This window comes from Rousettus aegyptiacus, unplaced genomic scaffold (genome assembly GCF_014176215.1).
Source record: "Rousettus aegyptiacus isolate mRouAeg1 unplaced genomic scaffold, mRouAeg1.p scaffold_m13_p_13, whole genome shotgun sequence".
In the NCBI taxonomy this organism is placed as follows: Eukaryota; Metazoa; Chordata; class Mammalia; order Chiroptera; family Pteropodidae; genus Rousettus; species Rousettus aegyptiacus.
Genome location: NW_023416288.1, coordinates 53,033,449 through 53,056,306, shown reverse-complemented (window position 1 = coordinate 53,056,306; position 22,858 = coordinate 53,033,449). Strand labels below are relative to the sequence as shown.

Here is a 22,858-nt window from a genome sequence, read left to right as displayed (position 1 = left end):
TCCAGCGCCGACATGGCAGCTTAGAATGGGCTGAGTGCTGCTAACCTGTTTAGGACTTAACCCTTCAGAGCAGGGTGGCCAAAGTAGCACGTTCTTTGAACGTAGAGATGCTTCGGGACTGTTCTGCCGTAACGTAGAGATGCGTTCTGTCCTAAGGCCCCCTTTAAAAAGCTGGTGGGCATGGCCAGCTGATGTCAGCGCAGCGGCCAGGGGTGGGCAGAGTAATATGGAAATAGTCTAACCCGGTGGGCACAGTAATATGGGAATAGTCTAACCCGCTGACTGTTTGGACTTAGAGATCACAGCCTTCCGAAGAACACTGTGGAGAGAGCCCATGAAGACTCTACTTGACTTATATCACCATGGAGCCTCCTGCGGTGGTGAGTGGGGCTGGGAGTGGTCTGATTAAAATGGACATACTGCAGAATCTTTGTTCCCTGGGTGAGGGGTTCTTACAGATGTGCACGCAGCTGCACCACAGAACATTCTGGCATTGTTCAAAGTCCGTGGAGAGAAATGAAGACAGACCCACTCAGAGACCTACAGAACACAAGCTTTCCCTGAAAGAATCGGGAAGAAAATCCAGGCGTGAAAAAACATGCAGGCCTGAGGCATAGGCTTAGATACTTCAGTATCAGCACACACAGACACAGATGTCCTGGGAAGAACACAGAAGGAAAACATACCCTGTATACATGATCATCCTAAAATGAACTCACTCTTAGACCCTGAGAGATGGTCTCCCAGGGAGAGAGAGGGAGCGAGAGAACACCCTTCCTCACCTAGCCAGCGACAGGGAGACATTAAGGAAGAGAAGTTAACACTGAGGCCTAAAGATAAAGGTGTGTATACGAACCCAGAAACTCAGACACCAGAAGCGCGGATAAGCCGGAAGAGAAACGCCGGCGAGCCGAGCGCAGAAGATCAGCGCGGTCCAGAGTCAGGCTCAGGCGAAGCCCCGAAGAAACGCAGGGGCAGGAACCGCCCAGGCAGGTTGCAGAGACGTGCCAGGACGCCGGACAGGCCCCGCTCTCGCCGCTCTTCGTCCCGCCCCGTCTGGTCACTGCTGCCGGCCCTGGCCCCTGCCCCTCCGCCGCCGACCCTGTGCGCCCTGGCCGCGCTCCCGCCCGGGCGCCACTGCCCCGCTCTGACGCGAGCGAGCGCGGCTTTCACACCAATGGGGCCGCCGCGCGGACGGGCCCTGCCCCTCCCCCAGGAAGGTGTGTCCCTGTTTCCTCACCTGAAACTTCCTAGGAGAGCCAGATCCCTCCCTCCCGCCGGGCGGGGAGGGGCGGGCGCGGGTGGGGCGGCCAGGGCGGCCAGGGCCAGCGCAGGGGACGGCCGGCCGGCGCCTGGCACTCGGAGGGGACTCTTGGGCCGGGACAGCATGTGACACTGCCCAGGTGGGTGCCCTTCTTCCTCACAGCACCTGGCTCCGGGCGGGCGGCTGCAGAGACCCGGCGGAGGTAAGGGCGGAGGGACAGGAAGACGAGGAAACTAGGCCTTCGCCCTGGGACCAGCCCCAGCCGGGTCCCGGGGCGCAGGCTCCGGAAATGGGGGGCTGGGCGTCAGGCAGGAGTCGGGGCGTGTGACTGAGTATCCCGGCCAGGAAGAGGAGCGAAGCTGGAGGAAATGCTCTTGCCTGAAAAATTTCCTTCCGGCCTCGTCCCTGCCTTGGAAATGGGCACCCTGCCCCCAGGTGCTCCCCAGGCCAATAACAGGGCTCTTCAAAGTCCCGGTCCTGGGGAGGGCCGCCCTCTGTCATAAGGAATAGCTGCGGTTCCCTTCGTGGACCTGCGCCCCACTTAGAGATGTTTTACTGTCTCTTTTCCCGGAACTAGGCCTGGGCCTGCCTTCGCTCACCTTCCCATGGATTCGCACTCCGTGTGAGTCTAAATAGGGCCCTCTCCCCTGCTAGCCAAGGCCTTCGAGTAAGAATGACTCCTGCCCCGCCCCGCGGCCCCCCTTCCCCTCACCTGTGGAGTGCTTCCAAAGCTTCAGGTCAATCACAACATTGCCCTGAGAACTCGGGGAGGTGGGAGGGAGCTGTTTGGAGTTGGGGTTTGGTGGGGGTGGGGCTCCGGTTCTGAGCATCATTATAATTGCCTTCCCGCACGACTGTCCTAGGAGAGCTAATCTTGATGCCATCTGATTTTTGGATCCCTGTCCCTTCGCCCCTTCCTGGACCCTGATTCCCAGCACAGACTTGCCCTCCTGCTGCCTAGAAGTGAACTCTGGCCTGGACTCCTGTCAGATTGAGGGGGGAGGGTGTGTCAGACAGGCCAGGAGGGAGGGTCGCTTCCTTTTCTAGCTGCTTCCCTCTTCTGTGTCCCCCATGGCATCCTCAGGCTCTGCATCCTTGGCCTGCTCCAGGAGTCCCAGCTCATAGCTAAACAGCTCCCTGCACGGCCTCTTCCTTAGGCTTCCTGTTCTGTCTACACTTGGAGGGTGAAGCAGCTTCTGACCTGGGTCCTGGCAAAATGGGGAGGAATGTCTGTCAGTGTCTCGGTGGGGAAGGGTGGGGGCAGGAGGCGTGCAAAGGAATCCTTCCTGTCTGAGAAATACAGCGATCCCGACTGAACACGGCCAAGACTCTTGGTGCGTTAGGGCCCTGGAACGTGTGGCTGCCCACACTGTGGCCTGTCTGAGGTTGTCCGTGGCCACATCAAGCGTGGTGTCTGCGGGATAGATAAGACGGTGTCATTTGTGGTGTCTGGAGTGGTCAGTCACTGTGCGGTGTGGACAGGAACGGGTCACTCACGGGGTCCCGGGCCAGACAGGAGCAGTGTTACTCAAGTGTCAGTGGTGTAGACCCAGACAGGAGGCTTACAACCTATGGTGTAGACAGGGCTAGGTCACTCGCCGTGTCTGTAAAGTGAACAGGAGTTGGCCATTTGTCGTGCCTCCCAGGTGGGCAAGAACAAAGTCACCCGCAGAGTCTCTGCTGAGAACAAAACCTGGCCCCTCACACTCACGCTATCTGTGTGGGTGGCGGCAGGGCCACGGTGGGCTGGCGGGGTCCGTCTGCATTGCTGCTTACAGTTCGCGCGGGGATGGCGGGGGTTTCCTAAAGCGGACGGGACACGGGGCTTTGCAGTGAGTGGCCCAGACTGCCACCCTTATCTTCATATCTTTGTAGTATTGGGAGCAATAATGTCAAACAGTAAATAAAGCCATGATCTCTGTGGCAGTCTTATTTCCTAAATCAAAATGAGAACGCATCTTTCGATTCGGGGGTTGTTTTCCTAAGAGAGGCAGCAGTATAGATGACGTAGTGCAAAGGCAGAAGTACTGTAATCCCAGGAATGTTTCAGTGATTCGTGGTGTCAGTGGGGACACTTAACACTTGACACTGCCAGAAAACCTAAGACGCCTGGTTCTCAGAATTACACGCGGCAGTCCACGTGGGTCGAGAGGAAGCCGTGTGACGGGGGCACCCGGCTGGCGAGGGAGGATGTCTTCGAAATACAGTTTATGCCTGGAGACTAGAAATGCACGAGAGCCTAGGCGGCTCCGAGAGAGAGGCCGAGCTCTGTCACACACTGTGTTCATGGGGTGACATGGAGCTTTGTGTCGAAAAAAGCCGCACGTGGACCGGGTCAGCTGGTGCAAAATGCCTCTGGTCTGGGCGACGCCGCGCTCCGTCTTTGCGTGTGTTCAGTTAGTGATTGTTCGCTCCCAGCGGAGAAGGAGGTAAGGAGGCAACTCTGACACAGTGGGCAGTGCAAAACACCTCCCAGCGGATGCGTTTATGTGACTAAAACCATGTTGTGCAGATTGGCTTCGTCACGCTCTAGGTTTGTAGTGCCCGACTGTAATAAGATTACGAGGACGGGATCAGGCAGAGGGAATGGCGGCTCAGCCGGTGACCGCCAGTATTTCCTAATGGATAAAGATAGCGTCAGAAACAGTGTCACTGGGGTTGCAGGAGACAGACGTGCATTGCGTCACTAGAATGGAACGGACGGCGTCCATCTAGCACCTGTGCGTACACACACACACACCACGCAGAGCAGAAACACACGTGAACACTGAGAGACTGCTTGTTTCGCGGTCACGGTGGTGTATGTGGGTCTAGGGCCCGGGCAGCACAGATGTGGGTGAGCGGAGACTACAGGTTTTGTTGCACAGTGGCCTTAGGCAGGTAGGGGCCAAGTTTCAGTGAGCGTATGTTATTTAACGCGTGGTCGGGGGGACAGGGTGACCTCACAGTATCATCCGCAATGATTTTAGCGTTTCGTTCTTAGGGCTAGATGTAGGGAGCAAGTCGTGTGCTGCGTCAATTAACTAGAAAAGGACATGAGAGTCCCGCACGGGTAAGCTTGTGTGAGACGTGGCTCTTTGCCCCGTATAGATGGTATCTGGGTCTGTGAGGTAGCCAGGAACTTGTCACATACTACTAGATCTGCAGGGTGGCTTAGGGACCTGCCCGTTTGGTTGTGTCAGGCACTATTGCATGAAAACGGCAAGGGTGGCTCTTCTGCGCATGCACACTTGTGTGTGTGTGCATGTGCACGTGTGTATGCATGCTCTCGCAAGCATACATACCTGGGCACTGTCTGAGCAGGACAGCAGGCGTTTTGGGTGGTGGGCTTCCTCTAGACCGGACAAGAGGAGCGCAGGTCCAGATTCAGCTCTGGGTTCTGTAGGCCTCGGGGTCTTCTCCAGGCATGTGACCTTCCCTGCCCTCTTTCTTACAGTTGGACTTCTGCTCACTGATAGTTGACTTGAGTCGGGAGACCTTGGCTTGAGCTGACCTACACTATTTGCTTAGGAAATGTGAGCAAGTATCTAGTTATCTGACCTTCAGCTTCCTCATCTGTAACAAGCAGAGTTTTCTGTGTGTTTCTAAAAGCCTTTCCAGCTCTTAGGCCCATACGTCTGTCTTACACTTACTCTCTCTATCTATAATTATAATCCCTAACATTGCTATGACCCTTAAGTTAAATTTAACGGCACACTTTTCCATACTACCTTATTTAATCTTCATTCGAATTTCTTGCAAAGGAAGTATTTTATCCCCTTTATAAAGATAAAATGAATGTTCAAATAAATGATTTCTACAATTGTCTTAGATTAACAAGATACAAAGAAGGCAGGACTAGAAATTGAACAACATACTTTTAACCTTGCATCCTTCCTTCATTCATCCGTGTGATAAATCTTCGTCAAGGGTGCATTAAACTTCAGGCAGAGGGCACTGAGCGGCTAATATGGCAGTCGGTGCCCTCGTGAAGCTCATGGTCTAGCCTGGAAAACAGGCATTAACTGTAATTACACGTGCGATGAGTATGCGAGAAGTAAAGGGCTCTCTGGGAACCACAGGAGATGATTCCGGGCGGAGCAGCGGCGCCCGGGAAGGCCCGCAGCAGAGCGAGGGGGGTGAGCCAACGGGTCCGGTGGGCAGGGGGGCTTCGTCCCGATGGCAGTCGGAGGCTGCTGAAGAATACCAGAAGTGGGCCTCGAAAGATCGCTCGGGGGCGGAGAGAGAATGCCTGAGCGGGGCGAGAAGCTGGGTGCAGGCCTGTGGCCAGCCTGTGCCCCGCGTGCAGTGGCCTGGGGGAGACTGGACGGCGGGCTGCGCCAGGGCCCGGCAGGGGAGGCGAGATGAAGGAAAGCGAACGGGCTGGAGGGACATCGGCGAGGCGGGGTCAGGAGGGCTCGGCGACTGGATTAGATACAGCGAATGCGGCCAGCGGGGATACGGGAATTTCACTCTGTAATTGAAAAACATTTATTAAGCACTCAGTGCGGGCCACTGTTGTGCTATGTATAGACACTCGAATGAGACAGATGTAGTTCCTGATCTTGTAAGCTTGCCACCTACTGCTTGAAATAGATGATAAATCAAAATACACACGTAATTATGTAATTATTAATATGCAAATGGTACAAAGGAAATGGGAAGTGAATTATAGTTGCTAAGTGCTGCAGAGATGTGTCCAGTAACCTAGCTAGAGAATTGGGAAACACGTAAGGAAGGGTTAAACCAGGAAAATGTAGTCTCACGAATAGCAAGAAGTATTTCTAAAGTCAGTAGTGTCTCCTACAGACAAGAACCACCAAGGAAAGCACCCATCGAGTCTCCTCTGGGGTTAGCAGCTCGAAGGTTGCCGGGCAGGCGGGCGGAGCTACGGAAGCTCTGCAGGAGGCAGGCGAGGTGTGAGGACGTGAAGACAGCAGCCAGGAGCAGCTCCTTTGACGAGTTAGAAAGACGAGGAAGGCACGGACGTGCCTACGGGCTGGCGGCATGATTCTAGCAGGTGCCGGTGTGAGAGAGAGCTCCTCGGTAACGGGAGGCCCCCGAGAGAGGCAGCCCCAAGGAGATGGCACTTAGAGAGGAGGGGCACACACGTCTTGCACCGTCAGGGGACAAAAGATGGAAACAGCAAAATTCAGGTTGCTCTGAATTGCAAGAAACTCCTTTGGTTTCTAAGTCCTTTCGAAGCAGGAGGTGGGAAGTTCTGCTCGCAGTGCGGGAAGAGGTGGGACGTGATGAGAAGCGTTCACGAGGCTGTCGGAGAGAAGGGGACAGCGGGGCAAGGGGGGCAGCCGTCGCATGGGCCTTCACGAAACAGGCAACCACCGTGCCTGTCTACCGCGGTTCTAATGTACTAGGTCGTTCTGCTTTACAGCAGCTGCCTCTGTAATTGCAAACAAACTCGCTGATGACTTACAAGGCTCTGCTAGACACTGGAAAATAGGATGGATGCAGTCGAGACCGTGTAAGACACGGGCTGCGGTGGCCGATGGCCAGACCTGTCGTGATCCCGTAGCTTAGGAGGAGGATCCCCTGCAGACACTGCTTCTCTGGGTGGGTAGTTCTAGGGCGTGTCACTCATGGTGTCTGGGAGTCATATGGGACTGAGTCACTCTTGGTGTCCGCAGAGTCGGCAGGGAGAGACGGCATGACATAATGCCATCTACGCCTGGCGCGCTCAGGACGCGGACGGCAAGGCTCACGTCTAATCACATGCCATCACCCTCCCCCACAAGACCGCAAGCTCCATGTGTCTGAATGCCCCGCACTGAAAAGGGTCACTCGGTAAGTATCTGTTAAATGAACAAGGAAACAACAAGTTAAAGGGACCCAGAGGAACGTCCTGTTCGTCCTCAGGGTCTGTCCCTCTGGCGGGTGACAGCAGAGCGGTGATGGAGCCTTTGTCTTTGATTCTTCAGGGTTCGGCCCTGATGGAGGCTGCGGAGCCCCAGCTCGGAGCATCGGCTCCCATCCCCGCCGTGGACGAGTTCAGTGTCAGCCCCGAGGCGCTCACGAGCAGCCGGCAGACCCCTGCCGTGGGGCCTGGAGCCCCGGGAGGCCAGGACCCTTCCTATAAGTGTGCGGAAGGACGCCCACTCTTGGAGACCCAGCAGAGAGATTTAAGAGATGTGAATGACTGTGCAACCAAAAGTATGACCTCTTTACCCGAGGAAGCCCCTGAAGATGCGGAGACCAAGCAGGAAAACCTTACGGCCGAGGCCCGAAACACTCCAGAACGCTGGGAGGCGGTGCCCCAGAGCCCGACAGACAGACAGGCAGAGACACCAGCTCCCCCGGAGCTCTGGGCCGACCCTGCCCAGGGTGAGGGTCGGGACCCGGTCCCAACATCCAGCGAGCTGCACAGCAGAGTGGAGGTGGAATTTAGCCCAGGGCTCGCTGCCTTGAGCCTGGGAACCGGACGAGCAGAAGAGGAGGAGGAAACCTCTCCAGGCGCCTCTGCTCAGACGAGGTGTTGGCCTTCCTCGGAAGAGCACCCTGCAGAGAGCCACCCAGCGCAGGACTCTGAGAGTGGTACTGTCAGGCCGGGGCAAGAGCTGCGGCCCGGGGACGTGCAGGGAAGTCCAGGGAGAGAAGGGCTTGTGTGTCCCCAGGAGGCCGAGGGGCTGGAGGAGCAGGGACAAGGGGAACTGGGCTTTCCAGGGGGAGGGACGCTGGGGGCGGCCGTTTGTTCTGACGGGCTTGTAGCGGGGCTGACGCAGGTGGGAGAGCAGGCTGACGGTACGGAGGGAGGACAGAGACAGAAACAGGAGCAGCTCCGAGACGATGGGGAACTGGGACTTCCGGATCACGACGAGTGGGAGAGCAGGTCGCAGGGCCAGGGAGATCCGGAGCAGGCGGAGCAGAGGGAATTGAGGACGGTGGACACTCCGCGGCAGGGGAACCGGAGCCCGGCGGGGGAGTCAGCGAGTGTCGCTGGAGGGCAAGAACATGAGGGTCCGCGAGGGAAACGGATGCCCGAGGAGGGGGAGGAGGAGGCCGGGCCAAGCCAGGAGGAACCGGAAGCCTGGGAGGGGGCCACGCTGGGAGGCGCGGGTGCGGAGGGGCGCACAGGCCGGGGGGAGGAGCGCAGTGGTCCTCCCACACTGGCTCCGGTGGCCCTGGGGGTCTCTTCTCCCTGCGACCTGCTTCCAGATACCTGGGATGCCATAAGCAGAATTGCTGGGACTCAGACAGAGCCCGGGGCTGAGGATCTGTCCCCTGTAGCTCTGACTCCTGCACTGGAGCCAGTAGGACGGTCCCTTCAGGCCATTTCTTTACCTAGCTCCTTTCCTGTCGGGGAGTCACCTGACCAAGAGACAGCTCAGGACAGCCAGCAAGAGGGACCCAAGCTGGGGGAGGGGGCTGCATCCAGTCTGGAGACCGAGGTGGCCTCTGGCAGTGCGTGGGAGACCCCTCCGAGGACCCCAGGTCGGGGTCTCTGCAGTCCTGCCGAGGGCCCCACCTGCACGACCGCCTCGCCCCCGGCCAGCGCCCCGGTCGCCATTCCCAGGAATGGCGTGTATTCTCCAGAAACCTCCAGAGCCTCTTCCTTGACTGACCAGCCATCTCTCTGGGGGGCTTCCGACACCCTTCCGGCCCCCCTTCAGGGCTCCCCCGCTGCAGAGGCCAGCATGGACCCGTGGGCCAGCCCCCTGGCTTCCAGCGCAGGGGCGGCATGTCACCCCAGGAGCATCTCCTTCCCCGGCTCACACAGGACGCAGCCAGCCCCGGGCCTGGCGGGGGCGCCGCTCTCCTCCTCTCACTTGGAACTGCCCCAGAGGCCCCCCAAACCCCCCATCTGTGGTTCTGTGATCCCGAGAAGGGACAGGAAGAGCAGCGGGGGCTGCAGCAGCATCCCGGAGTCCCCTAGTTCATCGTCCATCTGGGGCCAGGGCCCTCGAGAATCTACCCTCAGCCCAGAGAGGCCCGGCAGTGCCCACGGCGCCCAACCATGGGGCTCCCCCGGGCTCCCCGCCTACGGCTCCTCAGCTCCCCTTGTCTCAGCAGATATGTGGGTCCACGAACCTCCAGCCCCGCCTCCCCCAGAGAGGAGGCATGGCCAGTCTGTGGTGGAGAGGGATGGCAGTCTCGGCGCGGCCGCCACGCTGAGGCAGTGTAGCTATCCTCCTCCGCTGGCCCTAAGTTCGGGGCTACATGGTCCCCCTAAAGGCCCTCTTCCCGAAGTCCCTGACCCCCTTGTGGCAAGGCAGTACCGACCTCTGCCCTCTACGCCAGACAGTCCCCGCCATCCCCAGACCTCTTTCTCCCCAAAGCTGAGGTACAACAAGCCATTACCTCCGACTCCTGATCTGCCCCAGCCCCACCCTCCTCCCGCGTTTCCCGAGAATAACCCGAGGATCTACAGGCCGCTACCCGCGGTCCCCATCGTAGATGCTCTCTCCGAACCACCCCCGTTGCCCCCGAAGTCCAGGGGGAGGAACAGGGGCATTCAGGGGGGACTCGTGGGTTCAGGGGGTCCAGCCAAGCCAAGACCTGTTTGTCAGGAGTGGACGGTGTCCACTCCCCATTCTGCTGGACGTACCTCCTGGCCCCCAGCCACAGGCAGAGCAGTGGACTCGCTGGCCTCCACCAGCAGGAGTAAGAGTGAAGTGGCCCCTGGCATGGCTTTCAGCAACGTGACGGCCCTTCTGAGTCCCTCTTCACCAACCACCCCCTGGACGCTGGAGCTCCAGGAACCCACCTGGGAAGCGGGGCGCTCAGACGGGTCCAGGGCCCGGGCCGGAGGATCACTGAGACGAACAGCCCATCAGGAAGGAGCCAACGGCCTCAGGCGGTCAGATGCAGGTCGGGCAAGGCAGCCTGAAAAAGCCGGCCATCCTCATCTGGAGAAGGCGTCCAGCTGGCCCCACAGGCGGGACGCGGGGAGGCCCGCGGAGGGCAGCGGCGCACAGGCTGCCGCCGCGGGCGAGGGCGCCAGCAAGCACAAGGGCTGGCATCGGCAGGGCGTGCGCAGGCCTTCCATCCTGCCCGAGGGCGCCTCAGGTGAGCAGGGCGCGCGCCGCCCGTGTCAGACCAGGCTCTGTCCAGTTCCTGCCCCCGCGTCCATCCTCTGCCCCCCGGGTCCCATGCCGTTCTCCCTGCCGGCTGCACTCACCCACACATCCGATTCCGGCGCAGAGGCAGGCCCTCAGAAGCCTCTCTGAGCCACTGCGATGCTCCTCGCTCCCCACGCGGCCTCCGTCTGTCACCCACCCAGGGGGCTCTTTTACTGTGTATCCATCTGTTTTTCCCAAGGTGGTTCTGCACATCCTCCCCCCACTCCTAAACACACCCTACTTCCTGCTTACCGGCACCTGCTCGATGTCCCCCCAGTAGTAGAGGAGACATCCTCTACTTGGCCAGGTTACATTCTGACTCGAGGGACCGGTTCGTATCTGGACCAGTGTCCTCAAATGCGTTCTACTCTGGCACATCCCGCCCTCACAGATTTCCACCTGCGCCCCTTTACGCGCCTCCTGTGCCCCCAGACGCCCGCATCTCCCCGAGTCGTTACCTTCTTCAGCTGCCTCTGAATGTCCCTCTGAAACCTCAGTTACTTCATTCATCTCCGTTTTCAGATACAAGAGGTCCAGCCATGGAAAAAACCCTCGGCTCTTCCGACACCATTGTATTTCGGTGAGTTACCCTCCCAAAGGACACGCTTGTCATCTCTTTTCTTAGGGTGGCGATCGAGGTTTCCATGAGTTGGCAAGGGTTATGGGACCCTGTGTTTTCCAGGAGTGAGGAGGGGAGGAGACAGACACCAGGGTTCCAGGGGAGGCAGGGCCTGGATCCGTCTGGTTTTGTCAGCTGAGTCCTAACCCCCCATCCTCCAAGGCCCTTTGGCCATGAACTGAACCTCCTGTAAAAGTCAAAAATGATGCACAAATAAGCTGCAAACTTCCCCAAAGTGGGTCAGGCTGCCGCTTGCCTCTTCAGGAGACTTGGCGTGACATTCCAGCACATGTCCTAGCGGTTGGAGACTAACTCACCTACATATCACCTGGGGCCCCTCTTTCCTCCACAGGGAGAAAAAACCCAAGGAGGTGATGGGAGGCTTTTCCCGGCGCCGCTCGAAGCTCATCAATTCCTGTGAGTACTTTGAGTCAGAATCAGAACTGTGGACCCCCATGGCCGTTCAGCCCCAGACTGGAGAGGGGCACGTGGCCGCCAGCGGTGGGCTGGGGGTCCCCACAGAGAGAGGACCGCCAGGAGAGCCGGGCGGTCTGCGGCTTCCCGCCTGTGCCTGTGCCCGGCTCCCCACCCGGCTGACTCTCGCCCTCCCGCGCTTCTCCACCCCTGTAGCTCAGCTGCTTTACCAGGAGTACAGCGACGTGGCCCTGAACAAGGAGATTCAGAGTCAGCAGCGGCTGGACAGCCTGGCAGAGGCCCCCGGGCCCGCCTCCCCCCGGCAGCCCCGCCGGGCCCTGGTGTCCTCGGAGTCTTACCTGCAGCGCCTCTCCATGGCCTCCAGCAGCTCCCTCTGGCAGGAGATCCCCGTGGTGCGCAACAGCACCGTGCTGCTCTCCATGACCCACGAGGACCAGAAGCTGCAGGAGGTACCGCGGGGCGCGGCGGGGCGGGGTGCAGGGGGGGAAGCGCAGGCTCGCTTGCTGGCCTTCTGGTCTCCTGCTCACCACCACACGCTCACCGCACTCACGCGTGCCACGCTGTCGCACGTTGCGTCCTGAGTGCCACCGCCGCCCCCACCTCTGCTCCGCCTCACGCCGCGGGCACCCACCGCTGCTGTTGGGTCGCTCACACGGAGCGGCCCGCCTCTGCGTTGGCTGGGAGGAGGGTAGAACTGATCCCCTCACTGCTGCTGCAGCTCGACCGGAAGTCCCTCTCCAGCTGGGGGTTCCGGCCGCGCTGAAGCTCTCCTCTGCAGCTGCGGCACACACAGGAGCTTTCCGCTGGGTCTCTTGAAGAGTGCCCTTTGCAGTCCGCTGGTCTCATAGAGGCTTTGGAATGGTCATCAGCCTGCTTGGGCCTTACACCCCACAGCAAGACTGCAGTAGAAGCTATTTTGCCTAATGTTAAAAAAAAATAATAGGTTTTTCATGGAGAGCTTCTCTTATAATCAGTCTGAAATATGGGTTAAACGTTTCTTCCCAGGAAGACAATATGGCACAAGGAAAGGCATTATGGAGTAATGTTTAAGTGTTTGGGTTCTGGAGTAAGTGGCCTGGATGTGAAGCCCACTTTATTACTTGCTAGCTTTTTGCTCTGGCCAAATGACTTGCTTTTCCTGAGCTCTGTCTCCTCGTTTGTAAAGCTGCATTGCAAGGAGGTCCTGGGAGAACAAGTTGTGTTGGGGGGGGGGGGCGCGGGGGGCGGGGCCGGTTCTAGTACATGGTAATCACTCAAGAATTGTTGCCTGCTTTAATTTCAAGTCAGGCCAATCTGGGTTTGATTCCTGGCATCACCATTTACTAGCTGTGCAACCTCTGGCAAGTTACATAACTTCCGTAAATCTCAGTTTCTTTATCTGAAAATTGAGGATAATAAATACGTACCTTTTAGGGATGCCTTGCAGTTTAAATGAAATAGCGCATAGCTAGCTGTAGCATAGTTTCTGGTACACAGTTTGATACATATCAGTGCCATATTCTCCCTTTTTTAGAGGTGGGAAGGAGTAAAATTCCGGCCAGAAGGATGTATGGATTCAACAGTGTTTTAACGAAGTCGAATGGATAGGTTTAAATTTCAGGTTTTTTGAAGCTCAGACTTTTCTAGCACATGAAGGGGCCCCTGTTTTGACCTCAGCTTTTCAAGCACACGAAGTACATTTAGAGACTCATCACCGACCTGCCCCATATTTATAGCCCGAACGATGGGGAGAGGACGTGAACCCCAGCTCTCTTTCCCCAAGTCCAGCGTACTGTCAAATCCAGGGCCCTTGGGCCAGGCCTGGCCTCATGTGTCCGAGAAGACAAACCTCTGCACTTGTACACACGGATCCCTTCCATTAAGCAGCACTCTGGGTCCACGGAGTACCTTCACTGACTCCATTTCTGTTGACTGTCACGTCTCTGCGAGGTGGGATCACTGGACCGCCACAGAAAGATAAGAAAACTGAGGTTCGGGGAGGTTAAATGAGCTGCCTGTAGTCACAGGACTGGGGGAGTTACAGCCAGGGCGCAAAAGCACCTTCAGTGTCCCCGCTCGGTGCTGCGCGAGGGTCACCCCCCGGGTCGCCAGTGGTCCGAGCCGTCACCCAAGCGTGTGTGTCTCCTCCCTCTTTCCTTTCCATCCGTGTACCTCGAAGCTGCGAGCCTGGGTGAGGGCGGGACCAGCCCAGCGGGGGGGGGGGGCAGCCGAGAGGCGCGGTGCCTCCCGCCGGGCCCTCTGGCCCCGCTCGCGAGTGCCGGGTGCCGGGCTGTCTCCATCAGACGGCGGCTGCACCATCTCATCCTCGCACACCCCCTCTCCCCCCTCCTCCGCAAACCCCACTCTCCTTCGTCCCCTGAATTGGTTTGTCTTTCCAAGTTCCCTGGCTCAGTAAGTGACCCCGTCGTCTACCCAGTTACCAAACTCAAAAACTGAGCCATTAGCTGAGACTCTGCTCTTTCAGCCCCCACTCCTGGCAAACGACTGCGTCCTTGTAAATCTCCCTTCTGAATAAGTGTGAACTTGGCCACCTGTCCCCTGCCCGTGGCCGTTCGGGCCTTCTTCTCTCACCTGGAGTTACTAGAACAGTTTTCTCGCATGGCCGTCTTTTCTCCACACCATGCTCAGAGACAGCTCTATGAAAAACAGAGCTGACCGAGTCATTCCCCGACATGAAAGCCTCTTTTTGTTTTCCCGTGGTCTTCAGCCCAGACCGTTTTGCCGTGTTCACATAACCCTCCAGACCTCGTCTCTGTTGGCCTCTCTGGCTTCATCTCCTGCCGCCACGTTAGTACAGATTCCAAATTCACTCAGTTTAAGCCGCTCGAGTGTCTCCGGGGGCTCGCACATGTTCTTCCCTCAGCCTCAAATGCCCTTTTCCTACCCCCGACTGCAGACTGGCTTCCATTGTGGCTGTGAGCTACGGCGGCATCTGTCTTATTTACCACTCCACCTAAATCGTGACGCAGCGGCTGGCATGCACCAGGGACTCAATGAAGGTTCTTCATTAATCTCCCTCCTCTCCAACCTCCTAGGCCAAGTTCGAGCTGATCGTGTCGGAGGCCTCGTACCTGCGCAGCCTAAATATAGCCGTGGACCACTTCCAGCACTCGGCCCGGCTCCGGGCCGTCCTTTCCAACCAAGACCAGCAGTGGCTCTTCTCTCGTTTACAGGACGTGCGTGACGTCAGCACCATGTAAGGGCCGGCTCCGGCCACACGCCGCGTGCCCAGCCTCACTGTCCCTGGCCGCAAACCTGCAGTCCGTACCTTCTTCCTTCTCGGGAGCGCTCGCTCTCCTTGCTCCCCTCCTGATTCCCGGTGGCCTTAGGGTAGGGAGGGCAAGGAGAGGGCGGTGGCGGACAGACCCCTTCGTGGATGGACTGAGTACGAGGTGTGCCGTGGTGGGCGTGCAGTGCCCTGGGGACGAGGACCAGTTAGGTCCAGGTGGGGGCGGGGAGGAGAACTGGGAACAGCCTCTGAGGAAACTAGTGCAGAGGGAGGGCTCGGAGCCAAGCCAGTCACAGGAAGTCATTGCTGACAGATGTCACACGCTCAGGGTGTAGCACGGTGAGCCAGGTGCTCACTCAAGGCTCACAAGTCTCAGGGGACTTGGTTGAACACCGCACAGGTTTCTTTCTGACCTGGAGGAGAACTTCGAGAACAACATCTTCACCTTCCACGTGTGTGACGTGGTCCTGAACCATGCCTCCAACTTCCGCCGGGTCTACCTGCCTTACGTCACCAACCAGAGCTACCAGGAACGCACCTTCCAGAATCTTCTGTGAGACCGAGCCCCTATTCCGCCCCCATTCAGCCCCCACGCAGGCCCTGCCAGGGCCACGTACCCCTCCCCCGCCTGCCGTTGCCATAGCTCCCCTTCTTGCGACCTCCGTGCCCTCTCCCGACCCCGTCCACTGGATGCCGCAGGCTCTGCCCTGAGCGTCCGCCCCCCAGGCCCTCGCCATGTGCCCCGGCCTCCCGCGCTCGCTGACCGCGGCTCGCCGCCCACACAGGAGCACGAACAGCAGCTTCCGCGACGTGCTGGAGAAGCTGGAGAGTGACCCCGTGTGCCAGCGCCTGTCCCTCAAGTCCTTCCTCATTCTGCCCTTCCAGCGCATCACGCGGCTCAAGCTGCTGCTCCAGGTACGGCCGTCCGCGCGCAGGCCGCCCCTCGGCCCCGCGGCAGTGTGCGCAGGGGTGCGCAGGGGTGCGCAGGGGCGCGCAGGCTCCCGCCGCCCGCGCCCGGCCTCCTCCTCGCGGTGCTTGGCGCTTCGCAGCCAGCAGTTTGCTCCCGGACGTCTGGACATCTTCGTTAGCCCACTCCCGATCGCCTCTTCCTGTTTCTCCATCCCTTCTTTCATCTGGCTCCTGTCTGCCCTTTGTCCATAGAACATTCTAAAGAGAACACAGCCTGGCTCTTCAGAGGAGGCAGAGGCCACGAAGGCGCACCACGCCCTGGAGGAGGTGAGCAGCCGCCTTTCCCACCCTGACCCCCACAGAGAACTCTTCCCTCGCTCAGGCCCGTGACCCCAGGAAGCAGGAGGTCCCGCTGCGGGGTTGCCCGGCCACGGAACCGCGCACAGGCCCGCGGCCTCCCCACCCGCACGCAGCGCAGCGCGCGCCCAGGGGCTGCGCCCTCCCTCTCCCATTCCCCAGGTTAAATCTCCCTTTCACTCGGCCCAGGAATGCTCTGGCAGGTGGTCCGGCCAGAGCCCTGGACCTTCAGCTCCATGCTGCCTCACGCAGCTCACGCCTGGTCGAAAAGACTGAGGCTGCCACTACCGATGTCCAGATTTACGCGGGCCTCCAAGGTCAAAGCCTCTAACACAGTGCCCTTCCCCCTTCCTCACCCCGTTCAACACTCAGCTCATCCGAGACTGCAATAACAACGTCCAGAGGATGCGTCGCACAGAGGAGCTCATCTACCTGAGCCAGAAGATCGAGTTCGAGTGCAAAGTGAGTGAGTCTCGGAACCTCACCCGCCACCTTCTCACAGAGAGCCGCGTTGCTCACCCTACCCCAGTCTCTGACCTCATTTCTTCACTCCTCTGTCCTGTTTCTGGGTTGCCCAAATGCCTACTTCATTCTCCATGACACATGGTTACAGGAAAAAGGGTGGAGACAGGACCGTGTGGGTTATAAGCTATTACCTATAGTGGGAAAGCAGGAGGGTGCAGAGCGGGGTGTGCGTTTGCTTGTGCATGCGTCAGGAAGCTCTGGAAGGGTATGTGAGAAGTCCAGGACGGTGGTTACCTGCGGGCTGAGTGTGCATTTGGGAAATGGCAGATGAGAGAGACTTAGCAATGGAAGCCTTTGAAAAGATACACTTTTGGTGCTTGAAGCACTCAGTATTGTATCAAGTCTCCATCTAGTCTAACCAAAGCCATACAAAATTGAATCCAAATGTAGGTTCGAAACCTCCCATCTGAATGCAGATGTGAAATAGACATTCCACATTTAAATTCCAACTCAGAACAGATACCATTCTTATCTCCCTGGAGGAGAAGGAACATCCCTTATCTGCATATTGATCACAGTTCAGTACCCTTATCTCTACGCAAATTCCAGCTCCACGCAGACCCTGCCAGTTCTGAGCCTCATTCCCCGGCCCCATGCCAGCTGCTCCTCTCTTGTCTCTGGTGATAATCCAAGAAAGAACAGATGTGAGAAGTGCGCCAGTCTCTTAGCTGCTGAGGCACACAGCCTGCCCCCTGCCTTCTCCCTTCCCGGGACCTCACTGAGCTCTTCCATCTCTTCTTCAGTTCAGGCTTCTAGGACTAAACTTTCTCACAGTCACTATTCTGGGTTGGGCCTCGGCACCTTCCATGAGCATGAGCTGTGGACGCGGGAGCTGCACAGGGGAGTCAGTGGTAGTTGGGGAGTTTAGAGAGACCGTCTAAGTGGATGGGTGATGAGCAGGAGGGAGGACCGGGAAGAGGAGATTGTCCGCGCGGGGGACCTTGTGAGGAAGGGGCGTGGCGAGGAGGGCGGGACTCAGAGGGAGCCTCTCACTTGTCCTGTCTGTGACACCGCCCTCTCTGTCTCCTCCCGCCCTGGAGATATTCCCGCTCATCTCGCAGTCCCGCTGGCTGGTGAAGAGTGGAGAGCTGACCGCTCTGGAGTTCAGCGCCTCCCCAGGGCTGCGGAGGAAGCTGAACACGCGCCCGGTGCACCTGCACCTCTTCAACGACTGCCTGCTGCTGTCTCGGCCCCGAGAGTCAGTGCCTGGAGTGGGAGGCCGGAGCGCAGGAGGGAGATGGGATGAGGCGAGAGGGAAGGAATGAGAGGGACAGAGAGGGGCTGTGTTCCTAGAGGAACCTGGCTCAGGGGCTTCACCCTTGGGCTTCTGATCACGGCCTGGAGAAGAGGGAGACATGCAGAGCGAGAGAATGACGTCACGAGAGCACACGCGGCCTGTGCCGTGGTGCAGACACGCAGCAAAGCGTGGCCCGCCGGCTTGTCACAGGCGTTGGTCCGCAGCGGCGTCCCTGGGCCAGGCTCAGCCTCGCAGCCCAGGGTCGTTGGCCGATTCCAGACCTGGCTCTCCGGTCCTCAGGGCCAGAGAAGTGCACATCGGTTCTGTCTCTTCAGCTCTTTAAAGTGGCACTAGACGTGTGTTTGCCAAGCTGGTGACGAATCCTTGGGGACCCCGGAGCTTGAGAGCTAGTTAGCACCATCGCATGGTTTTCATGAGACTTTCTAGATGCTAAAGACGGGGCTTTGGGCCCAGAGACGGGAGGGGAGACGAAGCGGGATCAGGATCAGGCTGAAGCCGTCTGTCTTGCAGGGGCAGCCGCTTCCTGGTGTTCGACCATGCTCCCTTCTCCTCCGTCCGCGGGGAAAAGTGCGAGATGAAGCTGCACGGACCTCACAAAAACCTCTTCCGCCTCTTCCTGCTGCACAACACGCAGGGCACCCAGGCCGAGTTCCTCTTCCGCACGGAGACTCAGTGAGCCGGGGCGGCGGGTGGTCGGGGAGGGCGCGGGACCAAGGCGGGAAGTGTGATCGGCAAAGCGCCACAGCACTGTGTGGTCCCGCTGGGCCGGGGAGCGTCCACAGAGAAACCCAAACTCCCGGAGCTCACAGACAGCCCCAGGAGACCCGGGCGGCAGAGGGGACAGAGCCGCCGCCAAGGCTTGGTGTCTGTCTCACTCCCTCTAGTCAAGAAAGACCAAGTCTGCGAGCCACCGTGGAGGAGGCAGGCTGGTGTGGGGTACCTCCAGAATTGGAATTACTGACACCCACAAGTGAATGCCCGGCGTATAAGTCAAAAGTTCCTCAGAGCCCAGGGTGGTGGGCACGTGTGTGCCAGGACAAGCTCTGGGGCGCCCTCGTCCTGCCCGGCCCCCGGCCCCCACCTTCCAACCCAGTCCTCTGCTGAGCAGAAATCCATAGTGTCAAGAACTTTGTTTTGTTCACCTTTATAATAATAATAATAATTAACATATTTACAGATATATATTTCAAAGAGTATTGAAAAATACCTATAAAATCCAGCACACAGAGCCTCTAATAATGAAAAGCTATTAGACTATAGCTATTATCAATGTTATAAAAGATATAAGAAATCTTTTCTTTAAAAAGTTTGACATGCTACCTAAAAATCTGAGGATCCTTATGTTATAGACAGTTTCCAGCTTTGTCCCTTGGAAGCCACTTCAGGGCGGGATCAGCAATGACGGTCTTTGCTCACGGATGAAGGGGGCGGGGACGACGAGTGGCACCGAAGCACAGTGATCAGAAACGGCCCCCGCTCTTCATCTGGCGCTGGGCAGCATCTCCCGGAGCAGAGGTGGTGTCAGCCCTCAGCTACAATGACAGCTTCTCCGTTGGAAGCAGAGGCTGAGATGATGCAAAACCTTTAGATAATTACAAAATGAGGCTCGACTTATGTTACATGACAAAAAAAAAAATTAGAATTATCTCCCTGACGACGACAGAATAATTTTCATCTCTGAGATGTTTAGTTGGAAGGAGGTGGGCAGAGGAGTGTCAAGAATGATGCAGAGTGAAGGAATCTAAACTGCGACGGACATTTGGCGTAGTACAGCTCCCCAAGTGGAAAACGGACCTGTTTGTAATTGACAGTCTACTTCCTGCCACCACTTGACAGATATGAGATGCCACTAACCAGATAACCTTAGAAAGAAAAGGGGGAAAGTAAAGGATGGCAAGGCACATTAACAAACAGTTCAAGATCCTGTCATATTGCCAACCAAGCAGAGTCCCATAGAAGTGTGTCCTAGATGTCATTGAACTAGACAAGCCTTCTCATGGCGCCTTCCCTCCTCACGTCCGCCCCTTGACCTGCATCCCCCCCCCCACACACACACCCCGGACCGCGGGTGGAGGAGTGACCCTGCTTTGTTTCGCAGAAGCGAGAAGCTCCGGTGGATCTCGGCCCTGGCCATGCCGCGAGAGGAGCTGGACCTTCTGGAGTGCCGCGGTGCGTGAGGAGGGAGGACGGCAGGGTTGAGGGCTGGGGGACGGCCCGGGGGCCTCCACTTCCCGCGTCTGTCCGGAAGCCCAGGGCGGGCGACGGGCCGCCGGAGCCCGAGCACCCGCGCTGCCCCGCTTACGACCCCCCACCCCCGCGGCAGCGCCTCCCGCGCCCGCCGGCTCCCTGCCTTGGACAGCGGTCGGTCGGGTCTTTTGCAGTGTTCGCCGCCTCAGGCGTGTCCCGCTGTCATTTTACCTCGACTTTGCGCACTCGAAGCCTCAGGGAATGGGAGACGGTAGGGTGGAGTGGGAGTCGCGGGAGGACAGCGACAGGGTGCGTTCGTCTCGGGCACACCCCCTCCCGGATCGGGCGACCTGAGACCACGGCCCTTAGCCCAGGCTCCCGGGTGCTCCTGGGTGGCCGCAGACACCCGCGCGTCGTGAATGCGTCTGCGGCCACGCTCCTGGGCTTAGGGGTTACGGGTCTCCTCTCAGCCTCGCAGTGGTCCTCCGGCAAGGATTCCCTAATTCGATTCCAGAACGGAATTGAATTCAAAGGAGGACTGGCCTCTAATGACTCGAAAGCACAGACAAATGCAAGGAGGCTTGGAAGGGGAGGGAGAGAGCCAGGCTGGAAGCTGAGTTCCTTTGTTCCCGGGGCCGGGGTGGGGGCGTCCATCTGCCGGGCGTCAGTTTCTGGGGCGGTAAGGAAGGCAAGCTCATTCTTCCTCCCTCCTTCTCTGGCCTTGTGAATGGCGGAGGAGGACGAGCTTTTCAAAAGCACGGATGATGGAGCATGGTTCTGTTTGTTTTCCGAGGAGGACGGTTCGGCGGTGAGGCAGACGGAACGCCCGTGGTCAGGAGGGCTCTGAGGCTTTGTAATCTCCACTTCAAAACTATGGGAATTTCCTGAGTCACAAAAGCATAGAAATATAGGAAATGCAGAATTTCCTCAGTCTTCTGGATCAACCCAGTCATTCGGAGATGAGGAAACTGAAGCTAGAGGAGATTAAGTGCCTTCTTAGCTCGTACCTGGAACCCCCTGGTTGGGTCCTCCTGGTCCCACCTCTGGCGCTGTGAAGAACATGAGGGCTGAGTCACAGACTCAGATTTCGCAATGTAGTCGAAGAGCCAGAACATACGCGAAGCATTTAGATAAGGGTGAGCGGTTTGGACTGGACAGTCAGTTTTAAAGGAGTTGAGAATCCACTGAGGACTGAAGACTCAGAGCGGGTCTCAGAGGGAAGACGAGTCTTGTGTATTTATAATAGCAAGCCATTAAATGTGGTCACGGCGTAATTTTTAATTACTCTTTCCCGGAGAAAAAGAATTTTTGAGTCACTTCAGGGCTGGTATTTCTGTCCTCATCGACCATTTTGTTCCCCGGTGGAAGACGAAGACTTCCAGTTGTCTCTTTTGTCTGTAACTTTCAAAAGCCCAAACTTCCTCTATCCCGAGTCCTCCCCGCTTCCTCCTGCAATTTCTTCTCTGCCTTCCAGCCACTTACTTGCCTTTCTTAACCTCTCTTCACACTCTTCTCTTCCAAAGACTCCCCACAAGTTCAGTGCCTTCGAGCCTACAAACCCCGAGAGAATGACGAGTTGGCCCTGGAGAAGGCGGACGTGGTGATGGTGACTCAGCAAAGCAGCGATGGTGAGAGGGAGACTCTCGAAGGAACAGGCGGGCCGCGGTGGGTGGGTCAGGGCAGGTGGCCGATGGGTCAGTGTCCCAGGGCTGCTGTAGCAAAGCACCATGAGCTGGTGGCTGAAAGCGGTAGAAATTTAGTTTCATGGTTTCAGGAGCCAGAAGTCCAAAATCAAAGTGTCGGCAGGGCTCCGCTTCCTCGGAAGCTCCTGGGGAGGTCCCTTCTGCCTCTCCCAGCTTCTGGTAGCTCCAGGTGTGACTTGGCTTGGGGCAGCATCACTAATCTCTACCTGTCTTCCAGAGTTCCCTTTTTTAAATAAGGATACTATCTATATATTGGATTGGTGGCCCCTTTTACTCAAGTATGACCTCATCTCAACTTTACTGATTACGTCTGCAGTAACCCTATTCCCAAACGAGGCCACATTCTGAGGAACTTGGGGTTAGCCCTCCATATGTTTTGGGAGAACACAGTTCAGCTTGTAAGAGCAGAGGTCAGGAGCAGGCAGTCGCAGACCCTGCAGGACCTGGGACAGCCAGGGTTGGAGTGACCGAGGCCGGGTTTCCCATGCCGAGGGCTCCGCAGTCCCTTCAGCCTGAGGATTCTGGGAAGGCGGTCCAGGGGAGATCACTGTGAGTGTGTCTGAGGTAATTCTTCTTCCCACCTGCCCTGTGCCCCTAGGCTGGCTGGAGGGCATGAGACTGTCGGATGGCGAGCGAGGCTGGTTCCCTGTGCAGCAGGTGGAGTTCATCTCCAACGCGGAGGTTCGGGCTCAGAACCTGAAGGAAGCCCAGCGAGTCAAGACTGCCAAGCTGCAGCTGGTGCAACAGCAGACCTAGCTCTTCCCTGGGAGGAATCCCCTGAGTGTAAGGACAGGATGTCCTTGGAGAGGTCCGGCCCCGTGACTCTGCAACAGCGGCCTTCCGTGGACCAAGAACTGGACCTCGTGAGAGCCGCAGGACCAAAGCCAGCTGCCCGTTGCTGTCCCAGCCATCCCTTTTTATGTTTGCATTTGGTCGGGGGGGTTGAGGGACTTTGCATTGGCTCTGGAAACATTTTCTCATATGAAAAGGAACCCTTGGGGCCCACACCAAGGAACTTGACTTCCGCTGCCATACAGTCCTTAAATACTCTCTGCTTCGGAGCGCAGATTCAGAGCTAACCGGTCTCCATCGCAGCCATGCGTTAAGCAGAATCTGACTTCCACCGCAAGGAGATGTCTAAGAGAGAGCAGTAGATACATCTGATGGGAGGGTCGGCCTGGTGACCTCTAAGTAGCTTCCCGCCCCAAAGGTTTTCCGTGATTTACTGGTACGAGGTCAGTGCATGCATCCCTGGGATCCGTTAGAGGCAATGTGAGGGTAACGTGCTCTCACTCTAATAAACTTGGCACTTCTCCGAG

The 22,858-nt window shown here is 57.8% G+C and overlaps 2 protein-coding genes across 4 annotated transcripts in view; one reads left to right on the top strand and one right to left on the bottom strand.

Moving 5' to 3' along the window:
• LOC107516921 overlaps positions 1–2,094 on the bottom strand; it is a 25,052-nt gene extending 22,958 nt beyond the window's left edge. The window contains exons 1-2 of the mRNA XM_036230223.1: positions 1,977–2,094; positions 857–1,147 (exon numbers count right to left, since the gene is read on the bottom strand). Coding sequence (XP_036086116.1) covers positions 857–1,147; positions 1,977–2,094 — 409 coding nt within the window. The remainder of the gene's footprint in view (positions 1–856; positions 1,148–1,976) is intronic.
• ARHGEF5 (Rho guanine nucleotide exchange factor 5) lies at positions 1,297–22,858 on the top strand. Of its 3 annotated transcripts, none has more exons than XM_016157228.2 (16): positions 1,297–1,466; positions 6,889–7,045; positions 7,180–10,264; positions 10,840–10,897; positions 11,289–11,353; positions 11,567–11,820; positions 14,407–14,567; positions 15,001–15,153; positions 15,386–15,515; positions 15,762–15,836; positions 16,239–16,328; positions 17,432–17,589; positions 18,160–18,321; positions 19,748–19,818; positions 21,360–21,464; positions 22,138–22,858. In XM_016157228.2, the coding sequence occupies exons 2-16, from the start codon at positions 7,019–7,021 to the stop codon at positions 22,293–22,295; spliced, it is 4,752 nt and encodes a 1,583-aa protein (XP_016012714.2). In that variant the 5' UTR covers positions 1,297–1,466; positions 6,889–7,018; the 3' UTR covers positions 22,296–22,858. The 3 variants fall into 3 exon arrangements, with proteins under 3 accessions (XP_016012714.2, XP_016012715.2, XP_036086645.1); XM_016157229.2 differs by having other exon boundaries at positions 1,299–1,403; XM_036230752.1 differs by lacking the exon at positions 1,297–1,466 and having other exon boundaries at positions 2,073–7,045.